Source organism: Sorex fumeus, unplaced genomic scaffold (assembly GCF_029834395.1).
Source record: "Sorex fumeus unplaced genomic scaffold, SorFum_2.1 ptg000098l, whole genome shotgun sequence".
Taxonomy (NCBI): Eukaryota; Metazoa; Chordata; class Mammalia; order Eulipotyphla; family Soricidae; genus Sorex; species Sorex fumeus.
In genome coordinates this window covers 75,061,376-75,079,306 of record NW_026606155.1, presented here as the reverse complement: position 1 = coordinate 75,079,306, position 17,931 = coordinate 75,061,376, and the positions used below count along the sequence as shown (strand labels likewise).

General features: G+C 41.0%; 2 protein-coding genes across 2 annotated transcripts in view; both read right to left on the bottom strand.

Moving 5' to 3' along the window:
- The window catches only part of TTC5 (tetratricopeptide repeat domain 5), a 31,310-nt gene extending 27,168 nt beyond the window's left edge, over positions 1–4,142 (bottom strand). The window contains exon 1 of the mRNA XM_056134067.1: positions 4,045–4,142. Within this exon, the coding sequence (XP_055990042.1) occupies positions 4,045–4,095 (51 nt within the window). The 5' untranslated portion in view covers positions 4,096–4,142. The remainder of the gene's footprint in view (positions 1–4,044) is intronic.
- Positions 4,143–10,007: 5,865 nt separating this feature from the next.
- On the bottom strand, positions 10,008–17,638 carry CCNB1IP1 (cyclin B1 interacting protein 1). Its single transcript, XM_056134074.1, has 3 exons — positions 17,342–17,638; positions 14,495–14,828; positions 10,008–10,210 (listed from the first exon to the last, which is right to left on the bottom strand). The coding sequence occupies exons 1-3, from the start codon at positions 17,636–17,638 to the stop codon at positions 10,008–10,010; spliced, it is 834 nt and encodes a 277-aa protein (XP_055990049.1).
- Positions 17,639–17,931: the final 293 nt, after the last annotated feature.

The following is a 17,931-nucleotide window of genomic DNA, read 5'->3' as shown; positions in this document are numbered from 1 at the left end:
TGAACAAGGGTCAGCCACATGTAAGGCCTTAACTCCTATACAATCTGTTATCACCCTTCTCCCAGGTTTTATTCTTCTTGACAGTTTTGGGTTTTTTATTTGTCTCATTTTTGCCAAATCAACCTTTGGCTCTCTTTCACTACTTCCAAGTAAATATTTCCTTTTCTTTTTTAATTCTGCTGAGTCTTGGGCCAGAAAGATAGTACAGCAGGTCAGATGCTTCCCTTGCACAATGACATGGGTTCAATCCCCAGGACCCTATATGGTTTCCCTAGCCTCATCAGGACTGAGCCCTGAACACAGAGCCAGGAGTGGCCAAAAAAAAAAAACCCAAATAAATAAATTTTCTTTCCATTTTCTGTTCTTTCCTAAAACCCAAGAGCAACTGAAATATATCAGCATTTCTCATCCAGACGCCATATGGCCTCCCCTGTGGGTTCCCAGCTCTGTGCTCATGAGTCGCTCCTAAAGGAGTCCAGGGGACTATCCAGGGCCAGGGTTTGAACCCGGGCCTCCTGTATGCAAAGTATGACATTAGCCTGCTGAACTCTTTCCCTGGCACAAAATTCTGCATTATAACAACTATCTCAATGACTGTAATGAAAATGGTCCACAAAGAATCACTTTAAGAATAACCCTTTTAAATATAAAGTAACAGAATGGAAAATTAACACCCAAGGATAGTAGAAATAAGGACCAGGAGGATTGCTCCACGACTTGGAAGCCGGCCTCATATGCCGGGGGAAAAGGCAGCTCAGATAGAGAAGGGACGACCAAGTAAAGGATGTTTGGAGGACCCGCTCAGGATGGGAGATGTGTGCTGAAAGTAGACTATAGACCAAACATGATGGCCATTTAATACCTACAATACAAACCACAACACCTAAAGGAGAGAGTAAAAGGGAATGTGTAAGTAAAATAAACAAAGCTTAGCACCCAATATTCACATGGAGAGCAACATCACTATCTCCACCTCTACTCCACTTCCCTTATTTATCTATTTACAACACCTCTACTCCAATTCCTGGAGAAGAAATTAAGATATTCCAAGTTTCCTCTACCTCACTGCTTAGGGCATCTACCACAAGTCCATCCGGAAAAAGACTTCTCAGCAAAAATTCCAATCCATTTCATTTGTTTCTGAAATCAACATGCCAAAAACCTAGAATTTCAGAGAGGATCTTATTGCTTTGTAAAGCAAATATGCATAAAATTCCTTGGCATTGTTTTTCTGGAATAAAGAGCAACCTTTTCTCAAGGCAATCATAATGTATGTAGAACATTTGTTTGAAAAGATTCTAAACGATTTATTTGAATTGTTCGGTGGGCCCGACAGTACAGCACTTGCCTTGCTAGCATATCATCAGTCATGACTTCAAATCCCTGGAGTCCTGCATGTGCCATGTGAGTATCTGGCTGTTCTGTGAATTGAGCATAGCAGGCTCTGCTATCTGCAGCTCTGGGTGCTACAAGCAATTTCTCGCTGCCCCACAGCCAGAAGTGTCTGAGCGCCACACAAAAGGGGTGTAACCCCCAGCAAGTGCCACAAGTGAAACAAATAGGGATGTGCTAGTATGGCAGACAAAAAGTGTGACCTCAGGCAAGTGTCACAGCCATAATATAAAATGGGGAGCTCTGTACGCACCTGTGTAAACACTGCAACTAAGAGTGAGTACCAAGGCCGTGTACGACAACTGCCACCTGCTATGTGACCCCAGAGAGCATCAGCACTAAAAACAGAGCTAGATGTGTATGTGTGCAACGTCTGCTCATCAAAATAACAGCAGCAACAATGAAGGGATGAAAGGAATTTTTAAAAATGTGTCTTTTAAAAATACTCAAAGAGGTCACACAAAAATCAGTATCACTATCACCCCGTTGGTCATCGAGTTGCTCGAGCAGGCCCAGTAATGTCTCCATTCATCCCTGTCACGTGCTAGTGTAGCCCAAAGACATATTGGGGGCTCTTTCAGGGTCAGGGGTATGAGGAACATCATTGTTACTGTTTTTGGCATGTCGAATACACCACGGGGAGCTTGCCAGGCTCTGCCATGCAGGCGGGATACTCTCGGTAGCTTGCCGGGCTCTCCGAGAGGGATGGAGGCTTTTGGGGCAACCTCTAATCACCTTTACAGGTGTTCCCAGTCAGGTATATATGCGGGCATGATACTCTCAGTAGCCTGCCGGGTTCTCTGAGAGCGAGAATTAGAGAATAAGATATATAACAAAAATACAAAATAAAAAAGTTCCTAAGGCTGTGGAACTGGCCCTTTCCTCCCCGCCCCAACGAGACCCTGGGTCGCCGCCCATGAACCGCTTCTCTGGCTCCTGATCAAGCTGCTTAATGCCATGATCCCAGAGACTCATGAACAACTCTCAGAACCCAGCAGGTTTTGACAGAAATCCCTCCAGATTTAATTGTTAAAATTTCGGAATTCCAAAATCACGCGGCTACTACTGTGGCCATGCAACATCACATCTTATTCATAACCACCAATAGAAAACAAATTGTCTACGGTTGCCTTCTCAGCAGATCTGAGTGTTGGGGTAAAAACCCAAATAATAATAGTGAGTCTGGTGTCAAAATATTGGATGTAATCAAAGTAGAGAGAGAATGTGTAATGTGGAAATCATCTGCCCCACAGGTAGGGGGAGGGTGTGGGATGAGGGGTATACTGGGGGTTTTGGTGGTGGAGAATGGGCACTGGTGTTTCATCATTGTATGACCGAGACTTAAACCCGAAAGCTTTGTAACTGCTCTCACAGTGATTCAATAAATAAATTTATAAAAAAGAAAAAAGTTGGAGTTCATGTCCAATTCAATCAACCTAATCAATGGCTGAATAAATAGCAATACTACTACATTAAAATAAAAATAAAATAAAGGTTCCAAAGGCCAAAGAGAGTATAGCAGGGCTAAGGTACTTGCCTTACATACAGCTGACCAAGTTTTAATTCCCTTTTACCCTATATGGTCTCCCAAGCCTTCCAGGAGTGATGCCTTTAGTGATGAGTTTAGAGCCAGGAGTACTGAAAAAAGCTAGGGGTGCCCTCTAACCACCACCAAAAAATCCTTATAATCAAAAACCCTCAGGAATGACTACTATTTAGAATATCTTTTCAGATCTTTTTCTGCACATGCATAAATAAATGCAGCATTATTTCTAATACGGAGATAAGATTAAGAATGTTTCAACCAGTCACCCTAGGGAATAAAATTAAGTTTATCAAAATCAATTCAAGTGAAATAAATCTCATACACTAAAGGATATTATTTTAATCTGCTCAAGAAGCAAAGACATGTCAAAAACGCCTAAACTTTTTCACAAAAGCCTGTAAGCAAGTTACAAGCCTATGTTATAGGTCTAATGTTTAAATTTCAGGCTCAGATCTCGAAAGAGCTGAGTTCCTGAGGTCTGAGAGAAATCTTGGGTCATTGAAAGAAAGATAAAAAAAAAAAGCCAAACAACTGTTCAACTCCTACCTCCCAAGTACAAACGACTAACCCTAAACTGTGGAGGTCTGAGTCTCCCCCGCTGCATCAGACCCGAAAATGGGTTTGCAGAAGGAGCAAAATAAAAACTGAAGTCCTAAGTGATGTAACCAAAACATATGAGTTGCAAGCCGGTGCTGTGACTGCTATATGAAAGCTGAAAATAACTTCAGAAATGGCCTTTGTGTGGCTCCAAACAGTATGTGATTAGAGCTCCTGCCAGGCACGTGTGTACGCTACTTGTTCTGGGTGAATCCAACGGGGAAAAACCTGTCCAAAATTCGACAGGAATAAAGTGAGGAACAAATCCTCTCCCACACACTACTAGAAACATGTCGGCAGCAAGAGGTGCCAACACACGGGCTGCGCCGCTCCGGCCGCGGGGCACGCTCCCCCAGCTCACTGCAGCTGCACCCCGGGGAGTTGTTATAGTAACAGCACCGCACAGGCAGCTGCCTCGTGTGCCCAGAAATTCGCAGGCGCTGCAGACACTGGGTTCGCTGATTCTTCGAGTAACAACTGTACGCAGAGATTTTAATCTAAGGACCTACCTGCAATTTCTGCAAGATTTGTTTGACTTCTTCCTCTTCATCAGCCATCATTTCCCAGCCACTCTCGGCTTCTCCGCCCCCAACTTTACCACCACTGAGACTCACACCCAGACTCGTCATGGATTCGAGCCACAGCGACATCTAGTGTGCCGGAGGCTTACCTGCACCTGCGTTTAAAAAAAAAAAAAGCCCGTTTAAAAAGGACCTTGTTCCAACACCCAAAAGGAGAGAGAGCAAAAGGGAATGCCCTGACACAGAGGCGGGGTGGGGTGTGCGTGTTGTGTGGAGGAGTGGGGGGGAAATGGGGGGGTGAGATGGATACTGGGATCATTGTGGGGAATGGGCACTGGTGCAGAGATGGGTACTTGATCATTGTGTAACTGAAACACAAGCACTAAAGTTTGTACCCCATGGTGTTTCACTAACAAAAAAAAATTATAAAAAAAAAGACCTTGTTCCAAACCAACTTAACCCAAAGTCTCTAGTTCAAAGGAAATGCTCTATACAAGTCACTTTTGAGTCCATAAACTCGTATCCCAGAAACAAAATGTTGTCAACTTAATTGCATGCATTTTGTTGTTTTATATCTTCCTTTATACCAAGACCTTAATAGCCCAAAAAAGAAAGACTTGTGTACCTGTGATTTTACAGCTTTTAAAAAAACGTAATATAACAGTAATGCAACTTATTAGAATCTTTCCCAACATTTACAGTGATTTCCTAAATTTATGAGGAATTTAATCATTTGAACACACAACTCTAATGAATCCACTACACCTGTTTCAGTATTATAAAGGTCATCGTTAGTACACTAATATATATATATATAAATACACTCATTCTTTTATATCGATTATACCTGGAAGGATACCCAAGAAACTACAGCTGTGTAAGAAGGAGGAAACAAAGGCACTGAGAGAGAAAAAAGATTCTTTGCACCATGTACTCTTTTGAATGTGTAAACATATTACCTAAATCTTTTTTTTTTTTTTTTGCCTTTTTTGGGTCACACCTGGCGATGCTCAGGGGTTACTCCGTTGCTCGTGCACTCAGGAACTACTCCTGGCGGTGCTCAGGGGACCATATGGGATGCTGGGGATCAAACCCGGGTCAGCCGTGTACAAGGCAAACACCCTACCAGCTGTACTATCGCTCCAGCCCCTTACTGCCACGCCGGCAACGGCGTCGCCCACGTAGCAACATGCTGCAAGGGGGCTCAGGCAAGGGCCTGGGTCCCTGAGAATGGGAGGTTCGCGACCTACGGGTCTATGCCTCCGGCAGCCCCCTTTCTCTGTTTTCTAGGCGCCTCTGACATGCAGTCTTCACTTGCCATTCTGTGGGAATAGGAGCCTGCTTGTTAGATATTTTGATTTAACTTTTGGCCTTGGAAAGATGCTTGCTAGTAGAGTTAATATTAGTTTTTGTAAAGTCCTGATTTTTATATACTTGCTAGTAAAGTAGAGTTAATATTAGCTTTTGTAAAGTCTTGATATTTTCTTAGTTTATGGGTAGGCGTCTTTAGGGGAATAAAAACTTAAATGTCAGTAAAAGTAGACAATAAAGGAATTATAAGGAACATAATATTTTACTCAGATATTTTATTAGAACAAGTGGATCTTCTGCCCTAATCTTAAAACAGAACGTGTACGTGCCCCTTGATGTCTTGGGAACATGACCCATGGTCTGATGTAATGTGTGCTTTGCCACGTTGTTTCTGTAACTGTATAAAAAGAAGAACTCTGGATGCAATAAACCGCAGCAGCACTCAACCTCTCTTGTGTTGGTGTTTGTCTGTCCAACGCGCCGAATCTCCTGCTTTCCTGTGCACCTTCGCCTGGTCTCCCCTCAGCCTGGTGGTCTTCGACCGAGCCAGTCTGCGGCACCTTACCTAAACCATTTTTAAATTAAAACTTGTATTCCAAATACACAATCTTTTAAATAAGAAATCAGCAACTATAACTATTTTAAAAGAAAAGAAATCAATGGCTGGAGGACAGTGTAAAAAAAGAGCCTTTTCCCTCTGTGACTTTTCTGTTTGGGGGAGGCTTTGGTTCTGTTTATCGAGTGAAGTTAATGGTCCCATTCAGAGAACTATGCAGAGAAAGAGAGTGGAGAGAGTTACCTACTAAAGAAAGAAAGAACATAAACTTCTCCAGCCTTGGAAGAGCCTAGGATGAGCCTAAATTCCTTAGGCCTGGAAGAGCCTAAGATTCCTTTCGAGAGGAAATGGGCTTCTCCAGCAGGCTTCTTTCAGTTTGAGATTTCAATGAATCCCAGGATGGAAATATGATTTTTCTGTACCTTTCAAATCTGTACCTGTTAGGACCGAAGACCACCACTCAATATTTAAAGAGACAAAGAGTCCAGTGGGAATGAAAACCGCACATCGAGATTTTATTATACCAGCTAGCTGGGGCAGAGACATCCTGACTCAGGTCAGAGCTCAACTCCGGGTGTTTATAGCCAAGGGTTTATATAATCATCCTGGGCGCAGGCCTCAGGAGCAAGCCCAAAGAAAAATAATTCCAAAGGCAAAAGTATCTTCAAGCATTCCAAAGTAAACAAAGGCATACAAGAGCAAATTATCAAGAAAACAAACATTCCCAATTAAGCATTCCCAGTTCCCATGCATCAAGAAAGCCAAACACCAAATGGTACCTTTAATTAACTCAGTTGATTCACATATCCTTCAGGGCCAGAGCTGTCTCCCACCAAGTGGTACTGTAAACTAATTAACTCAGTTAAGTCATATATTCCTTTTGGCCAGAGCTGACCCCTACAACTTTTACTACCAGAGTGAGAAGAGGTGAGCTAGCTGCTTCTCACATTCCCCTTTTCCTATGATCTCATTGAGGAATCTTCTGCTTCTCACACTATCATGTGAATGTATTAGCTCTTAAATTTAAAAAAAAAAACAACTTTAATGTAGCATTTAACATTCCTAAAAAGGTTTCTCTTTAATTTTTAATTTCAGTTATAACCCATAATTCAAACTGACTCAGTAACTAAGCAAAAGAAGGAAAGTTAAAGGCAGAAATCTTAAAACATACACAAAACTTCCTTCAATCATTATACAATTTAAAACTGAACCGGGAAGAAAAATAGTTTGTTCTATAAAATGTCTATGTTATTAACTGTGAAATGACTAATTTTTAAAGATTGTTTTAAAACATTTAAGCCAAGATTTCATGCTCTTAACTTGAGACACAGTAAAAAACACTCTTGGAGAATATTTTAGATTCTGTATGCCTCAAGAAATCATTTGCTTTCTACTTGTTTAAACTCAAAAAGACAGCAGCGGCGGTGGCTCTGTCTCTCCCGCCGCCCGCGTTAGGTAGTCTCACGCCAGTCCCCCCACCCCAGGGAGGTCGATGGCGATGGGTAGGCAAGGGAAGGAACGAGGGCCAGGCTGGTTGGTATTAGTTGCAGTTTATTCCAATCTTCTCTCCATTCATACCTGTCTCTCTCCTCTGCCGCCTCTCCTGCTTCTTCCTCCCCCATGCTACTTCATTCTCCTTCTTGATCCCCCTTCATTCTCCTTCTGACTCTGGAATCTGGATACTGATTCCGATTCCCTTTCTCCTCTTGCTCTGGAGTCTGGATTCTGATCCCCCAGCCCACTCCTACAATACAGTTAAATCCCAAAGTATGAGGGGTTGGGGTAACAATTACACATAGGTGCGATCACAATCAATAGGGGTAGAATTCTTTCCCTTGGGGACATCCACTCCTAGGACAGATCCTCATTATCAGATCAATCCACCCTACAGCAGATTCCCCTGGGTGTGTTTCTCCTCTCCTTGTCTATCAAACATATAAGCATATATAATATAAATCATTTTGTATGGATACACTAAGAAATACCTTAAACTTATAGAATTGTCCTCCTAGGGCCATCTCGATCTCAGACTACAGTGCTCAGGCTAAATAGTCTTTCCTACCCCTAGCAGGATCCGAGTCTCATCGTTACTTTTGGATCATGACAGCACTTGTCTATGATCGAACTCTTAACTGATAGTTAAGAACCTTGGCACTTTTGCCTGGCCCATTTCGATGCCAGGGTAGCTCACCGCTTGCCCTGGGTCCATTCAGTCCCTCGTCGGGATGCTGCTTTTGGAGTGTTAGGAACCAAGGGCAACTGAGGCTTAAGTCGAGAAAGCAGATGCCTGGGAGTGAATAACATTCAAAGCCAATTAAATCCTAAGTTACAAAAGCATAATATTAACCGTCTCTCTGTATCTTTACAAAAAGGACATTGCATTAAAGTAAACTATTCATAAGACATAGGGAGAGGAGAAAGGCAATATTTCACTCATATATATAAAATCATAGATTTCTGAGGAATCTGACCTTACAAGTTAACAGAGTCTGATTAGGGGAAAAAGCTGATTAACTGGTTGAGGAAGAGAGCATAGATAAGTGGTTACAGATAAACGAATGAAAGTGACTTGGGAGCACTGTGATGGGTGTAACCTGATAAACCTAAGCTCCTTGTGGAGAAAGAAAGGACAAAGCAATGTTATCCTACACTACTGATTACACAAAACAGATGTATTCTCAGACTTTGCTATGATGACTAAATACAAAACATCACCAAATGATTTCAATATAACTTTATTACCTAAAAATAATGAGACTTGGTATTTAGGTAATTTAGTAACTCTTTCAAATCATTATGATCAAATAATAAAATTTAATAGTAAGGGAAAGTTGTAATAATAATTTCAAACACTCACTGAAGCAAAGAAATTTATCTCAAACACCTATTGAAGCACAGAACCAGATAATGAAGCAAGAACCTAGAAAGTTTAAACTTAAGCAATAAGTCACATAAGCAATAAGTGAATAAAAATCTGTAACTCAAACAATTATGTTCAGTATGCTTTTGTGGGTTTTTTTTGGGGGGGGGAGTTGGGGGTCACACCCAGCGATGCACAGGAGTTACTCCTAGCTCATGCACTCAGGAATTACTCCTGGTGGTGCTTGGCGGACCACATGGGATGCCAGGAATTGAACCAGGGTTGGCCGCATGCAAGGCAAACACCCTACCCGCTATGCTATCGCTCCAGCCCCTGTTCAGTATGCTTTTAAGTCTTGCCTCTAACAGGACATAAGGTTACATAAAAGTGTTCTTCCCATTTATCTTGACTGTTTTAAATAAGTTATTGGTGATAAGTCAGAAACACCTAATGAAGGAAAATAGGTAAGTCTCTGAATCAAAAAGATTTTAATATTATCTCTTAAGGTGAATAACCTACTGTATTTATTTGCAATAGGTGTACTTTCCTAAATAAATTCAAGGCCACAACTAGCAAAAGGATAAAGATGTAATTTTATTTTAAGATAAATACCAAAAGTCCAACTTTACAAAATAGTTTTATCAATGTGAATTATTTTAAAGAAGAAATAGACACTGAAAATACATACAAAAAAACTGTATTCTCTCCAGGGATATGGTTGAGTGGTAGAACACAAGCCTCATTTTTATAGAGCCCCGTTGCGAGCCCCAACACCACATGCACACACAAATTTTAAATCAAAACTGAAAACTGTACTTTCATTTACACTGCAATAATAAGCCTCCAAACAAATTAATATAGGGCAGACACAAGAAGTTACATGGGTATAAATCTCTAAGTGAAATCTATAAATCCAAGTAAGTCAGACACAACTACAATTTCCTGAGACCAAAATCTTAAGATAAATACACTAGTAAAATAGCAATGAGCATACATTTACAAATATGCATAAATTCCAGAATACAAACTGAAATACATAATGGAAATAGGAAAAAAAACATCTTCTACTGCCACTGATTTTATTATAAGTTGAAAATGTGAACACAACTTCAAAAATTTAATAGCATAGACAGATTCATGACTACTTTTCAAGAATAAAGATCTTGTTTTGCTAAATGACATCACTGAAAGTGAAATGAAAAGAGAAACATTCTGTAAAGTAAGCTAAATTCTTTTTACTTTACAGGCCCTGCTAGAGCCTTGCTGCTGCTCTAATTCACGACTTGGGGAGGCAAAACTAAAAAAGCTGTTGCTGGGTTCTGCTTCTGTGGGAGAACCCACAAAAAATGGTCTGAACTGAAAATCTCCATTTCCACCACCCCGATTTCGTACTGGTGTGTTGTCCAAAGGAAACCTGGTGTTGTTCCCTGGAGAAGAGGAAAAATGAAAAATTTAAGCATTTCTTTTCTTACAGATCTTTAGAAATAAAATTATACATTAAAAATATATATTTTAACAGACATCAATTCCCATGAGATAGATTAAAACAGATGAAGAGACTCTGATGGTCTCTATCACTGTGCCTTTCTTTTGTGACAGTTTCCAATGACATCATAAAAGCAATTTGATATAATAAATTTCTCTATTAGGTTATAACATTTACATTAATTTTTCAAAGGAATCATATCAAATCATATGCATATGTGTATGTAAAGTCTTTTGTCCAGAATTTGCTAATAATTTTTTTAAAAGAGAAACACCGTAGGCCCAAGGAGATAGCTCAAAGGGCTGGAGCACGTTTTACATGCTGGAGGCCAAGATTCAATCCCAAGAACCTCCGGATCACCCAAAATGGCCAGAACTATGCCCCTTCACCACTTAACCTGAAGTAGACCCCCAAACACTACTGGTTGTAGCTTAGAACCAAAATAAAATAAAGATAAATATTCTAGAAAATAGATGACAAATATTTTATAGAAATACAACTATATTATAGTAAAACTGGGATATACTATAACCTAAGATCAATCAGCATAGCCTTAAGAAAACTCAAAACAGTAGATCAGATTAAATTGGCATTTAACAACTTCACTGACCTCTTCCTTGACTTCTATAAGTAATTAATTTTTTTAGTGATTTGGGTCACACCCAGTGTTGCTCAGAGGCCACTCCCCTAAGCATTCAGGGAACCATCCACTAACAAGGATCAAATCTGGGGTTGTTATAAAAGAAGTATGCACTCAAGTTCTTTGACTTACTTTCCAGGTCCAACTTCTACAAGTTTTGGGGATGGAGTGATAGTACAGAGGGCCAGGTATTTGCCTTATATGCAGCCAAGCAGGGTTCAATCCCTGGAACCCAACATGGTTCCCTGGGTGCACCAGGAGTGGTCCCTGAGTGCAGAGCCAGGAGTAAGTTCTGAGTACAGCTGGGGGTAGCCAAAACAAACAACAACAATAATAGCAACAAGAAAAAGACTTCTACAAGTCTTTAAAGGACCAGGAAACTGAAGTAGAATGCTTTCTTTATCTGCTTCAAGCCAACAACCGTAACAAAAGGTTAATGTTCAAGAAAGAGGAACAGGAAAGAATAACTAAATAACTAATAAAATATAATAAAGTACTTCAAAATAAATATGGATAGTAATAAGGAAAAAAATAGGATCATCTATGACCAGACTGATAGTACAGAGATGTAGGTGCATGCACCGATCTCAGTTCAATCCCCAGCATCTCACAGGACTAGCCCCAAGCATCACAGAGTATATAGCCCTGGAGATGCATCAAGCACCTTTCAGTGTGGCCATGGAGGATCCAGAGCACTACCAGAGTAGCCCAAATAATCCCCCAGCAGGGCCGAAGCAACACCACATTTGAGCCTTCACATTGAAATGCTGGTTCAGATCAGTGGCTAACAATTGCCAAGAATAGCCCCCCCATCCTCTGAGCACTACCCACCAAAAAAAAAGAAGTAAAAATTTAAGAATATCTACAATGCACACATATAATCATATACAATGATACATTGAATACATTATGTATGTGATTTACTAAAGTTAAAGAGAAACTTTTTGTTTCAATTATTTTTTTAGGAGGGAGGGTGACACCCAGTTCTCCTGGGCTATTCTAGTCTCGGTGCTCAAGTGACCATGTTGTGCTAGGGATCACACAAAAAGTATGAGTGCCTGCCAGCCCTTTGAGCTATCATCTCAGGTCTTGTCTCCTTTTTTTTTTTTTTTTTTTTTTTTTTTTGCTTTTTGGGTCACACCCGGCGATGCACAGGGGTTACTCCTGGCTCATGCACTCAGGAATTACTCCTGGCAGTGCTCAGGGGACCATATGGGATACTGGGAATTGAATCCATGTTGGCCGCGTGCAAAACAAACGCCCTTCCCGCTGTGCTATCGCTCCAGCCCCTCAGGTCTTGTTTCAACTCTTATATCTGATATTCCTCATCTCATTTCTTCAAGTCTTTTCTAATAATTAGTATACTGACTCCTGCTCCACCAAGTATCTTTTCTCAGTCTACAATAAAGCTGAAAAAATGAATATTTAGAAAAGGCCAGCACAAAATTTATTTTCTGAATGTCAAAAATGATTAATATTACTAGCAAAGCAAAATTTATTATATTCTGTTATACCAGGAGTAGTACAAAGGGGAAAAAAGTACAAAGGAAAGATATGAATTCAAGGTCTCTGGCAAGGAACCCAACAAGCAGGGAAGAGTCAGTATCATCCAAGATGAAGAACCTCCAGTGGGCAAGACTCAGGACTGGATAATCTTTATGTCCTCATTGAGTAGAATCATGCCCTGCAATCTGGCACATGAAACATGCTTGATAAATATTTGGAGAAAGAATAAATATAGACTGAACCAACTAACAATCACTTGAGAATTACCATGTGATGGAAAGGATCATGCTAAGCGAAATGAGTCAGAAAGAGAGGGACAGACATAGAAGATTGCATTCATCTGGGGGACATAAAGTAACAAAATAGGAGACTAACACCCAAGAACAGCCGAGATAAGTACCAGGAGGATTATTCCATGGCTTTGAGGCCAGCCACACACGCTAGGGGAGAAGGCAGCTCAGATAGAGAAGGGAGCACCAAATAAAGGATGCTGGGAGGTTCCTCTCACGATGGGAGATACATGATGAGAGTAAACTATAGACCGAACATGATTGCCACTCAATGTCTCCCTTTGCAAACCACATTTGAGCCTTCACATTGAAATGCTGGTTCAGATCAGTGGCTAACAATTGCCAAGAATAGCCCCCCCATCCTCTGAGCACTACCCACCAAAAAAAAGGAAGTAAAAATTTAAGAATATTTACAATGCACACATATAATCATATACAATGATACATTGAATACATTATGTATGTGATTTACTAAAGTTATAGAGAAACTTTTTGTTTCGATTATTTTTTTAGGAGGGAGGGTGACACCCAGTGACACTCAAAAGGAGAGAGAGAACAAAAGGGCATGCCCTGCCATAGAGGTAGGGTGGGATGGGGGGATTGGGGGCTGGGAGGGATACTGGGATCAGTGGTGGTGGAGAATGGGCACTGGTGGAGGGATGGGTATTCGATCATTGTATAACTGAAACCCAAGCACAAAAATTTGTAAGTCTACAACTGTACCTCATGGTGTTTCACTAATAAATATTTAAGGGAAAAAAAAAAGAAATAAAAGTTAGAATTGTTAGAAAAAAAAAAAAGAATTACCATGTGAGATAAACTGAAATATGCCAGGCTGGGGGAGTAGGAAATGGTGAAAATTATGAGCCTAGATAGCTCAACGTTCTTGATCAATTTACTTTAATTTTCTGTGCTTCAAATTTCTCTTCTGTAAAATAGGGGTTAATAAAAATACCTACCTCAGAAAGTTTTTAAAATAATGTGAATACACTTTCTTCTATGGAGCAACAGCACAGCGGTAGGGCGTTTCTTTGCTCATGGCCCGCCCTGCCAAACCGGCTTCAATTCCTCTACCCCTCTCGGAGAGCCCGCCAAGCTACTGGGAGTATCTCACCCGCAAGGCAAAGCCTGGCAAGCTACCCATGACGTATTTGATATGCCAAACACAGTAACAACAAGTTTCACGATGGAGCCATTAGTGGGCCCACTCAAGCAAATGGATGAACAACGGGAACAACTTTCTTCTAAGGAAACTTTCTTGGATCATCTTTAGCAGAGTATTCATAATAGACAATACAAAGTAAATTATTATGTTCTCCTTTGGAGCAAGCTTTGGGGATCAGGGTGGAACAATTTGAAATATGGTGGTGGAAAGGTGTAATGGTGATGGGAATAGTGTTGGAATACTGAATGTAATCAATTATTGTGAATAACTTTATAAAAATAGAATTTAAAATAAAATAATGTGAACATATATAATATCATTAACATTGCCTAGTAATGAGTAAGGAAACAATAACAGTAGCTAATATTATTACTGAAGCTAAATAGCTTTACTGTCAAGGGAACAATTTACAAATTAATCTTGGAGAAATTTACTGTGTTCATATTCAAGCTTAAATTAAACATAAGCAAAGAGAGTCAATGATGGACACATTAAGGAAAAATAAAACAAAAACCCTACAATCTGTTTAAGCCTTTGAAGTCTCCAATAATTATTTGGAACTATGCAGAGTACAGTGTAAAAAATCACTGAGTTTAAAAACAGATATTACATGTTCTTGCTTACCTACTGGGAAGCCAAAAACACCACACTGTGTAATCATGGCTGGATCAATGTTACCTTCTTGGTTAGCTATGGTGATATTTCGCAGCCTAAGACTATCATACAGGCCTTGGAGTTTCTGATACTGTCGATTCCGCTCCATAAGTTTCTCAGAGATATCACTGAATTTTTTCTTGTACTCTTCTAGAACTTTCTTCATAGAAGTGACCTCCCCTTTCATAGAGGTCAGTTCTACATCCTTGCTTTGTATCTGCTGAGTATATATCTTTTCCATCTGTTTCAGATGGCCCTCAGCCTTACTGAAATTGTATTCTTGATAGAGACGTTCCTGGTGTACCTGTTGTAAGAGAGAAAGGTTTTTTGATTTAGGGTTTTTATTTCTGAAGGGGTTTGTCTTTTGTCTTTTTTCTGCTTTGTTTTTGGTTTTGGAGCCACATCTTCATCTTGTGGTGCTCAGGGACAGTTCCTAGCTCTGTGTCCAAAAAGTGTCCCCAAACAATGGCTGGAATTAAACCCAGGGCTGTATGAGCTATCTCCCAGTCCTAAAAAGAAAAAGACATTTAAGTAAGTATTAAACTAAATATTATAAACCTTATACAAATCTTGCACAAAATAAAGATGTTTGTACTGATATGTTATTACTTCAATATCATGAACCAGACTAAAAAGCAACCAAGTACAAGAGGATTGTTATTATAGAAAATTAATAGCTTATGTTCCTTGAGGTCTGAAAATGATTAGAATAAAATATGGAGGAACACTCTCAAACCACAACTCTAACACCAACACAAGAAACAAATATATGTCAATCTTCACAGGTAAAAAGTAGTTTAAAGGTTTTTTTCTAATAAAATCTTAAACCTTAAGTATGAGATTTTATAAAGTCTCATATAATCGGTCTCTACTCCACAGTGCAGAGACCGATTATATGAGAGCTTCCTATTATCCCTGTCTCCTAGTAATTATCGACTGCTCCTGAATATGAATAGGAACTGTGACAAGTAACTAGATGCCACTTCATGAGTACATGATATAAGACTAAATGGCATTGTCTAACTAAAAAGTTCTCTCTCTTGCTGCCTTGTGGAAGCGAGCAGTCATGTTGGGATGACAACAAAACAAGTAAACTGTTAAGAGTCTCTAGAAAATTGCCACTAAAATATTGAGAACACTAGGAACCTAAACATAAATTTTACATCCTTCACAAAACTTATCTCAAGGGTCCAGAGGAATACCTCTGTGGCTCCAAATGCCTGCCTTGCAAAACAAAGGGCATGAGTTCAGTCTCCATGCATCAAGCACAATCACTGCAACTCTGCCATCTGTGATCACCTAGCACCAAAAAAGATTTCTGGCCATACCACAGCCAAGTGTGTGCAATCATCAAAACTTAAAAAATAATAATAAATTTTTTAAAAAGCGGGTGGGCCGCCGCCTCAGAACTTATAGGAAAGCCAGGTATGTGCCGGCGGTGACGGGACAACTGCAGTCTCATGGGAGGGGGATGGTACCGGCTCGTCCTTCACGCCCTACCGAGGTCACGAGCTGCCCCCCACAAGCGGCTCTCCAGTACAGCCATGGCTCCAGAGGCAAAAGGACTTAGTCCAGAGCCGGCAGCTTGCAGCAGAAAAGTGAATGGACCATGCATTAAACTACGGCACCATGCCTCCCAGGGAGGGAAAGGGTGTTGCTCCCTTCTGCCTCCCCCCACCTCCCCCCACCCCCAGCAGCAAGGTGGTCACCGCCTCAGAACTTATAGGAAAGCCAGGTATGAGCCAGCGGTGACGGGGCAACTGCAGTCTCATGGGAAGGGGGGGCGATACTGGCTCGTCCTTCATGCCCTACAGAGGTCACGAGTTGCCCTCCATGAGCAGCTCTCCGGCACAGCCATAACACAAGATGCACAGAAACCAATCTCGTAATTATCTGGCTCTTTGCAGAAATCCAAAACCATGTGGCTGCAATAGCAGCCACACAACTTTATATGATTCTCATAACCAGCTACAGAAAACAAATTATTTCACAATGCCTTTTCAGCAATTCTGATTATGGGGGAGGGGGGGAATTCTAAACAATAATGGTGCATCTTTTGTCAAAATAATGAATGTAATCAATGCAGAGAAGAATTAAGTAGAAATCATCTGCCTCACAGGCATTGTGAGGGGTGGGAGGGGTGTACATTAGGGTTCTTGGTGTTAAAAAATGAGTACTGGTGAAGGGAAAGGTGTTTGATCATTGTATGACTGAGACTTGAACCTGAAAGTTTTGTAACTTTTCCCACAGTGATTCAATAAATAAATATAAGAAGAAAAAGAAATAAACAAAATTATGAAAAAAAAAGTAAGGCAGAGTTCATGCCCAATTCAATCAGCTAATCAGTGACTGAATAAATAGCAGTACTCCTACATCAAAAAAAAAAAGTGGGTGGAACAACAATGCCTGGTGAACACAATGTGAGCATCACAGTGACCCCTACCACCACCCAGTCAAGCACTACAGCAGAATGTGCATGAAGAACACAATTTTAAAGAAAGCAGCTCTCCAGTAAGCACATGTGCAAATTTAACTGGTGGAGCACAACACACAAAAGCACTATTGGTCGAGTGTACTGAGCACCTCAACTAAAATAAATGCAGAAACATTATATGGGATCTGGGAACCACTCCGAGTGATGCTCATCCAGCAGGATGGGCAGGCTGTTTCAGTGCCTGGGCTCAGCAGTGCAGTGCAAAAGGAATTGTTTATATATTAATAAGAGTAAATATAAACAGAGAAAGGGAAAAAGAAAAGACACACATACCTTAAGATTCTCTGAATATGTACCCCAGAGAAACTAGCCTGAGCACTCACCTGATAGGTCCAGAAGGCCAGGGCCCGGGAGCTAATATCCAGCACAATCTCTGGACGCAGTCCTGCCAGGACCATGGCTTTGTACTCTTCGGACGGGCTGAGCTCTGTGCGAACGATGTCCAGCTTTCCGGAGAGGGTGCTGTTGCAGGCCGGGCAGACAGCGGGTGAGCGGCTGAACTCCCCACTGCCGTGCTGGTCGCAGAAGATGTGTGAGCAGGCGGTGACCCAGGCGTAGCCCGAGAGCTTGATGCGACACTTGCGGTAATTGCAGAGCAGCATGTCCTCACACAGCGACATGGCAGGTCAGGGCACCTAACAGAGAGGAAAGGACAAGGTCAAAGGAGATGGGGTGGGCACCCGGAGATCAAACTGACCAATAAAGAACACGTCCCTTCACTGTGAACAAAGAATAGTCACGTTCCCCCTTTGGTAACAATAGATCAGAATCCACAGAGGACCTAGCTCCCCGACACCAACCACTCCAAAAACCGTGAAAGACTATGTCAAGGGTGAAAGACACAGACCGATGAGCATCTACAGGCTTTCCAGCTATCCATCCATCAAACCAGGGGTTAGAAATGAAAGTGCTG